The sequence below is a fragment of the Biomphalaria glabrata genome, chromosome 6, assembly GCF_947242115.1.
Source record: "Biomphalaria glabrata chromosome 6, xgBioGlab47.1, whole genome shotgun sequence".
In the NCBI taxonomy this organism is placed as follows: Eukaryota; Metazoa; Mollusca; class Gastropoda; family Planorbidae; genus Biomphalaria; species Biomphalaria glabrata.
In genome coordinates, this window is record NC_074716.1 from 5,697,036 (window position 1) to 5,706,244 (window position 9,209).

General features: G+C 35.3%; 1 protein-coding gene across 1 annotated transcript; it reads right to left on the reverse strand.

Moving 5' to 3' along the window:
• Positions 1–2,874: 2,874 nt before the first annotated feature.
• On the reverse strand, positions 2,875–9,209 carry LOC129926665 (uncharacterized). The gene is made up of 4 exons (XM_056032122.1): positions 9,039–9,209; positions 6,106–6,274; positions 3,052–3,175; positions 2,875–2,887 (listed from the first exon to the last, which is right to left on the reverse strand). The coding sequence occupies exons 1-4, from the start codon at positions 9,078–9,080 to the stop codon at positions 2,875–2,877; spliced, it is 348 nt and encodes a 115-aa protein (XP_055888097.1). The 5' UTR covers positions 9,081–9,209.

Below are 9,209 nucleotides of genomic sequence, written 5' to 3' on the forward strand. Positions count from 1 at the left end.
TACAAACATTGGTGAGACTGAAAGTATTTCTACAAACATTGGTGAGACTGAAAGTAATTCTACAAACATTGGTGAGACTGAAAGTAGTTATACAAACATTGGTGAGACTGAAAGTAGTTATACAAACATTGGTGAGACTGAAAGTAGTTATACAAACATTGGTGAGACTGAAAGTAATTATACAAACATTGGTGAGACTGAAAGTAATTACACAAACATTGGTGAGACTGAAAGTAATTATACAAACATTGGTGAGACTGAAAGTAATTATACAAACATTGGTGAGACTGAAAGTAGTTACACAAACATTGGTGAGACTGAAAGTAGTTATACAAACACTGGTGAGACTGAAAGTAGTTATACAAACATTGGTGAGACTGAAAGTAGTTATAAAAACATTTGTGAGACTGAAAGTAATTATACAAACATTGGTGAGACTGAAAGTAGTTATACAAACATTGGTGAGACTGAAAGTAATTCTACAAACATTGGTGAGACTGAAAGTAGTTATACAAACATTGGTGAGACTGAAAGTAATTCTAGAAACATTGGTGAGACTGAAAGTAGTTATACAAACATTTGTGAGACTGAAAGTAATTATACAAACATTGGTGAGACTGAAAGTAGTTATACAAACATTTGTGAAACTGAAAGTAATTATACAAACATTGGTGAGACTGAAAGTAGTTATACAAACATTAGTGAGACTGAAAGTAATTATACAAACATTGGTGAGACTGAAAGTAGTTATACAAACATTTGTGAGACTGAAAGTAATTATACAAACATTGGTGAGACTGAAAGTAGTTATACAAACATTGGTGAGACTGAAAGTAATTCTACAAACATTGGTGAGACTGAAAGTAGTTATACAAACATTGGTGAGACTGAAAGTAATTCTAGAAACATTGGTGAGACTGAAAGTAGTTATACAAACATTTGTGAGACTGAAAGTAATTATACAAACATTGGTGAGACTGAAAGTAGTTATACAAACATTTGTGAGACTGAAAGTAATTATACAAACATTGGTGAGACTGAAAGTAGTTATACAAACATTAGTGAGACTGAAAGTAATTATACAAACATTGGTGAGACTGAAAGTAGTTACACAAACATTGGTGAGACTGAAAGTAATTACACAAACATTGGTGAGACTGAAAGTAGTTATACAAACATTGGTGAGACTGAAAGTAATTATACAAACATTGGTGAGACTGAAAGTAGTTATACAAACATTGGTGAGACTGAAAGTAATTACACAAACATTGGTGAGACTGAAAGTAGTTACACAAACATTGGTGAGACTGAAAGTAGTTATACAAACATTGGTGAGACTGAAAGTAATTATACAAACATTGGTGAGACTGAAAGTAGTTATACAAACATTGGTGAGACTGAAAGTAGTTATACAAACATTGGTGAGACTGAAAGTAGTTATACAAACACTGGTGAGACTGAAAGTAATTACACAAACATTAGTGAGACTGAAAGTAGTTATACAAACATTGGTGAGACTGAAAGTAATTACACAAACATTAGTGAGACTGAAAGTAGTTATACAAACACTGGTGAGACTGAAAGTAATTACACAAACATTGGTGAGACTGAAAGTAATTACACAAACATTGGTGAGACTGAAAGTAGTTATACAAACATTGGTGAGACTGAAAGTAGTTATACAAACATTGGTGAGACTGAAAGTAATTACACAAACATTAGTGAGACTGAAAGTAATTATACAAACATTGGTGAGACTGAAAGTAGTTATACAAACATTGGTGAGACTGAAAGTAATTACACAAACATTGGTGAGACTGAAAGTAATTATACAAACATTGGTGAGACTGAAAGTAGTTATACAAACATTAGTGAGACTGAAAGTAATTACACAAACATTGGTGAGACTGAAAGTAATTACACAAACATTGGTGAGACTGAAAGTAATTACACAAACATTGGTGAGACTGAAAGTAATTACACAAACATTGGTGAGACTGAAAGTAGTTACACAAACATTGGTGAGACTGAAAGTAGTTATACAAACACTGGTGAGACTGAAAGTAATTATACAAACATTGGTGAGACTGAAAGTAGTTACACAAACATTGGTGAGACTGAAAGTAATTATACAAACATTGGTGAGACTGAAAGTAGTTATACAAACACTGGTGAGACTGAAAGTAATTATACAAACATTGGTGAGACTGAAAGTAGTTATTCAAACACTGGTGAGACTGAAAGTAATTACACAAACATTGGTGAGACTGAAAGTAGTTATACAAACATTGGTGAGACTGAAAGTAGTTATACAAACATTGGTGAGACTGAAAGTAATTCTACAAACATTGGTGAGACTGAAAGTAGTTATACAAACATTGGTGAGACTGAAAGTAGTTATACAAACATTGGTGAGACTGAAAGTAGTTATACAAACATTGGTGAGACTGAAAGTAATTACACAAACATTGGTGAGACTGAAAGTAGTTATACAAACATTGGTGAGAATGAAAGTAATTACACAAACATTGGTGAGACTGAAAGTAGTTATACAAACATTGGTGAGACTGAAAGTAATTATACAAACATTGGTGAGACTGAAAGTAATTACACAAACATTAGTGAGACTGAAAGTAGTTATACAAACACTGGTGAGACTGAAAGTAGTTATACAAACATTGGTGAGACTGAAAGTAGTTATACAAACATTGGTGAGACTGAAAGTAGTTATACAAACATTGGTGAGACTGAAAGTAGTTATACAAACATTGGTGAGACTGAAAATAATTCTACTAACATTAGTGAGACTGAAAGTAATTCTACAAACGTTGTTGAGACTGATGAGAGTAATAACACAAATAACTATTTGTAGATTCAATTTTGTGATCTGTGAACAACAGAGTTACAAAAGTATCCCTATTCTATGGACATCCAGATCTTGATGTGCCATTTAAAAGCTTAATAAAGTATTTTGAAAACAGATATAACCCATATAAACTTGTTTTGGTCTATACAGATCATAGTTATACATGTTTCGTAACAATCGCTTACGTAAAGACGACATACGAATCACTACTTCGTCCTGTGAAAGTCCATGCACAAGAGTGCGTAGAGCCGTGGAAGTAATCTGGTGTAGCAATGACTCCCTTAGTCTGAGATAAAGTAGTTCCACAATCTAAACAAGAAAAAACACATAAAATACTCTATAAGAAAAAAAAGCTCATACGAAGTGTAATTGTATCTGCTTGGATCAGTCCTGTAATGAAATGTGTAATTAAATTTGTAATAGATCTAGACCAACCACTCTAAATCTGTGCGATTAATAATATTTTTACTAATTGTTTTTGTTTAGCACTTTTTCAAGCTTTTAGCTTTCTCAATACGCTGTGATCCTGTCACCTGTCTGGAACAGTAGAGAATGGAGTGGGAGAGAAAGTCGGTTTTTACCTTAATTGGGTTGAATTTGAATTCATGGCTTTACGTTTCACTCCCTTGTTCGAGATACCAAACAAAATAATCAATTACCAATAATTAATTAGTTATTTGTTTCATTTTTAGCGGCCGCCGAAAGGGGAAAAGACGCTATTAGTTTTGTGTGAAATGTCAGTCCGTCTGTACGTCCGTCCCGTTTAGATCTCGTAAACTAGAAAAGATAGTGAAAATCCGACATCAATATTTTAGACCATTCAAAGTTCTGATGCAACGGCTACTTTTTTTTTCTGAATAAGAGATTGAGCCTTTTCAAAACAATTACATCAATCATAAGACTTCAGTTAGGCCAGGAGAGGCGCGATAGCTGAGCGGTAAAGCGCTTGGCTTCCGAACCGGGGGTTCCGGGTTCGAATCCTGATGAAGACTGGGATTTTCAACTTCGGAATCTTTGGGCGCCTCTGAGTCCACCCAGCTCTAATAGGCAACTGACATTACTTGGGGAAAAGTAAAGGCGGTTGGTCGTTGTGCTGGCTACATGACACCCTCGTTAACCGTAGGCCACAAAGACAGATGAACTTTACATCATCTGCCCTATAGACCACAAGGTCTGAAAGGAGGAACTAGTTAGGCCAGGTTCACATCTAACTTTGCATTCACTTGCACCTATCCTTTGATCTGCTGGACCGTTGGGGCACTACATAAGATCTGTCAACCTTCTTTCTCCATTCTTATCTCTCATTTGTCTTTGATATAATTTCATTCGGATGTTCTTTCTGAAAATATTGAAGCCTGCCTTGGTGGACCACTTCGGGGGCCGATTTCAAGTTTGTGTTTCCACACAAACTGTCTTTGTAACCTTGTTCATTGATTCTTGTGTTGTCAGGTAAAAGAAATAATTGTGTACAATATTAGCTTGATCCGAGATTGGGTGTGGGAGAAATAACATTTACAAACTTTTTGCCAGACAGAAAAAAAAACAAAAAACAAAATACAGATTCAAGACGTGGCTGTGATTTATTAGATATTGAAGAGTTGCGTTATTTAACGCCATGAGTTGTCAAGTTCTTTGGGTTGATATTGTCTTGTGGCCAAGTGATGTAGAGAGATGAATAAACACACACACAGAGAGAGAGAGAGAGAGAGAGAGAGTCGTTACAGTAATTTAAAAAAAAACTTTCAAGGCTTATAGTCCTTTCGGTGTCCACTTTTAACTATTTTCACTGGTCCACTCCAGCGTTAGACCATGGAAGACACGTAGATGCGAGATAACCATTTGATCTTTCGATAGCCTGCAATTCTGCTAGCCTATATGCTACATCCCCGAGTCTTTTTGATATTCTAACAGCCTGGGATCAGAAGTGTAGGCCTAATAAATATTTATTTGTTTTCACGTATTTTGATAGACAATCTGCAGCAGTTTTTAATGATGTAATGTCAAACAAAATTTAGTTGATAAGATGTGTAAACAGAAACTTACACATTAGTTTCGAGAAATGTGATGTGTTTATATTCGAAAAATAGGAAACAAGGTTATATCGTGCTCTTGTCCTTCAGTTTATAAGCTTCAAGCTTCATGATAAGTATCTTTGTAATTATTTTAGTTCAATGAAGTTATATAGTGAGAAAATAGTTTGTATTCAATTTTTATATTTGTAAAGTCTTTTATTTCGTTTGGAGGGTTTCTGTTTTTGCTTCACCCCCCAAAAAATATCTGTTGGCACGATTAGGAATTAGTTATTTGTTTCGTAGAAAGGGAAAAGTTTTCACTTAGAGACGATGACGCGAATAGTAAAAACAAGAATAGGATTTTAGGAAGAATAGCGAAATGTATGCATAGTATTTTTGACGGCTTTCGAGAGAGGCAGAAATAAGGACGTAGAGATTCAGCTTGACGACACTCGACGGTTCCCTTCTGTTACAGTTTTCTATTCTATCTAGCTCTATAGAAACTACATGAGTCTAGGTGTCCCTGGGTTCAGCTGTAATTACAAAACACTAAATAAGTCGTTCAAAACGAGTATAAAACTTAAGTAATCTTGATAGCATATATCACACACTGGCTTCTGTCCTTGTCTAAAACGAACACACTTCCGGTCATTCGAGCATACATTCCAACTAACCTATATAAGTAAAAATAGTTTATACACACATTCAGACCTTCATCCGCAGCATCTTCGTCATGAGTTAACTTCTTATTCGACATTCGCTATCAGCGTGTACTAACTTAAACCTTAAAGTGCTGAGCTGTTTTACTATGAGTGCATACAAAATGGAATAACAATTCTGATGTCTAGAGGCTAATCTACCACACGCGTTTAAAGGGTTAAATTGCTGGCCTTTCGCCTGTGTTATTGGATTTCGTTATTTGAGGGTTACCAAAATGTGCTGCAATTATCATTATGGTAATGAGTTCGATTGCGAAGATTAAGGATGAATGCAGTGTTTCACATGTCTGCGTAAGCCCAGTTGCGAGCTACATATTTTCTCTCATTTTGTGCAGACAAAGCTGGCGGTCTATTTAAGTTTGCAATTATCATACTACCGATATAATAAGATACGCTCTAAATGTCACACGTACAATAAATGTGGACGCAGGGGCAGATTGTAGAGTCAAACGTCAGAGTTACTGGATAGCTGCTATAGCTAGTTTATTTTAAAAAGTGAATTTCTTACTTGGCAAACACCTGGCAGTGCAGTGGTCAAAGTGGAAGTTACCGCTGCAGTGGCAACGTTTGTTGATGCATTGCCTGGTGATACACTGGACGTCTGTCTGACACAAGCCAGAGTAAGGGGTTAATGAAGTCACTGGTGGTGTGCAAACCTTACCTTGTGACACCAAAATCTGTTAGATATAAAAATAGTTGTGTTCTTAGTAGATGTTAGCGGTCGTTTTGGTGCGGCTGTTTTAGCGCGGGATATTTTGGCGCAAAAAGGTTTTAGCCACATTATTTATGTTCACTTTACAATATATTTAAAAAGAATGGTACATATCTATGTTTTTTTATGTGTGTTTGTGTTCAAACACATTTTTACATAAAGAACAATAGTTATTTGTGTCTATTAGATTTCAAATCTAAGTTATATATATCTATCTATATCTATATCTATATCTATATCTATATCTATATCTATATCTATATCTATATATATATATATATATATATATATATATATATATATATATATATATATATATCTTATCTTATATAATACAGACGTTACATCAAAAAAGAAGATGATTACGTCTTACGCGTCATGCATTTAGTCATGCATATTTACCAATGACTATATATATATAGGTCTGCACGAAGTGGCAACGAGCTATTGGTCACAACTCCCCACGGGCTGTGACGTTGCAGGTCGGTGTTGAGGCCTTCTATAATGATTGGACTCGGTTTGACCTAGTCAGGAACGAACGCGTTTTTTTGTACCGCTCTGTTCTAGTCTTGATTGACAGAAGTCGCCCACTTTGCGACGACTTGACATAGTTCTGATGGAGCAGGTGGCTGTTGTCTTTCAAGATTTGTCCGATTTTCGATGAGACATTTTTATTCAAAGAGTTCGTTTAAATATGGTAATGTTGTGCGTGTGGTTTTTGATGCACTTTTAATAAGCGGCGCAACAGTTTAGATGAAGCGTTGCTTTGCCAACAAGTTATTCCATATGTTAGCAGATTTTGCATTGTGGCACAGTAAAAATATCTAAGATTTTCGTATGTAGGTTAAAGCTATAAAGTTTCAAGGTAGTCTTCCCACAAAAGCTTGTTGTCAACAATGACACCCAGATATTTGTACAAGTTCACTTCTATCGGTATATTGTTTATCTGTAGTTCATGTATCGAACTTCGATAGGTACTGAGTTTCGTCTCCAGAAATAAAAAGACCGGCTATGGCAGTATCATCAGCGAATTTAAAACTGACTCAAAGATGCTTATATCATAAGCGTAAAGAGTGTACAGTACTGGAGAAGGTACACAACCTTGTGGAGCACCCGTACATAGTAGCCTACTCGAACTGACGATTTGGTGTTGTCAACTTAAACATACTCGGGAGGTTATGCTAAAAAATTTAGAACCCATACTTGCTCGTATGGACTATTTCAGTTTGTTGGTCATTAGATTTGACCGTATGGTAATGAAAGCCGAGGAGAAATCTACGATGAGCACTCGTGCATATGTTTTGGGTATATCGAAATGCTTATAAAGCTGGTCCAAAAGCAATTGAATTGCATCCTCAGTTCCCCTAGCTGCTTTATATGCAAATTGGTGAGGGTCTAGGCTGTTATTGACTTTTGCTACAAGCTGTTTAAGCAAATATTTTTCTAAACATTTCATTTTTATTTCAGGAGACGAAACTCAGTACCTATCGAAGTTCGATACATGAACTGCAGATAAACAATATACCGATAGAAGTGAACTTGTACAAATATCTGGGAATCGTTATTGACAACCTTTAACCTACATACGAAAATCTTAAATATTTTTTACTGTGCGACAATGCAAAATCTGCTAACATATGGAATAACTTGTTGGCAAGGCAACGCTTCATCTAAACTGTTGCGCCTATATAACTATAGGTCTTAGTGCTGCTGGGCGGAAACCATTTAAGCTATCTATTTTTGTTTTCTTTGGTACTGGTACCAGACAAAGCTTGTCCGCGTTAGTAATGGCAAAATATGCAGGTCGCAAAAGGGTCAACGTAGGCCTACTCACGTGAAGCCATTGCCTTAGTATCAGGTCCTAAACTTTTTTTTTAAGGCTGTGAGGTACAACATAAAAAAAGAAAGAATAAAAAAAATACATACAGATGCGGGATTGGTGGCTGAGGGGTAAATAGCTTAACTTGGCAACGAGGGGTCGTAGGCTCGAATCTCGGTGTAGATTGGGATTTTGAATTTCGGGATTTTTAGGTCGCCCCTGAGTCCATACAACTCAAATGGTTACCTGACATTAGTTGAGGAAAGTTAAAGCGGTCGGTCGTTGTGCTGGCCACATGACACCCTTGTTAACCCCCGGTAAAAGAAACAGATGAACTTTACATCATCTGCCCTTTAGATCGCAAGGTCTCTAAGGGGAACTTTAATTTGAAAGACACGCAGATAGGCAGAATACACATTTAGAAAGGCAGAATACACATTTAGATTGGCAGAATACACATTTAGATAGGTATAATACACATTTAGATAGGCATAATACACATTTAGATAGGCAGAATACACATTTAGATAGGTATAATACACATTTAGATTGGCAGAATACACATTTAGATAGGTATAATACACATTTAGATAGGCATAATACACATTTAGATAGGCATAATACACATTTAGATAGGTATAATACACATTTAGATTGGCAGAATACACATTTAGATAGGTATAATACACATTTAGATAGGTATAATACACATTTAGATAGGTATAATACACATTTAGATTGGCAGAATACACATTTAGATAGGTATAATACACATTTAGATAGGCATAATACACATTTAGATAGGCAGAATACACATTTAGATACTTAAAATTAAACTCACGACATTTAATTGAAACCAAAATAAAAAAAAAACACAAAATAAAAAAAAAATTAATTCTTTCATATTTACCATGACATTCAATAACATTATAAATGTTAAAAGGAAAGTCATTTTGAGTCCTTTATTGTAGAAGTTTACCAGTGTGTGTATCTATGTATGTATCAGTACAGCTCACAAGTGTTTTTAAGACTCACTTCTGTTACCAGGAAGCTGTTTACTGCCTGGTCTCAGCCTGTTCAT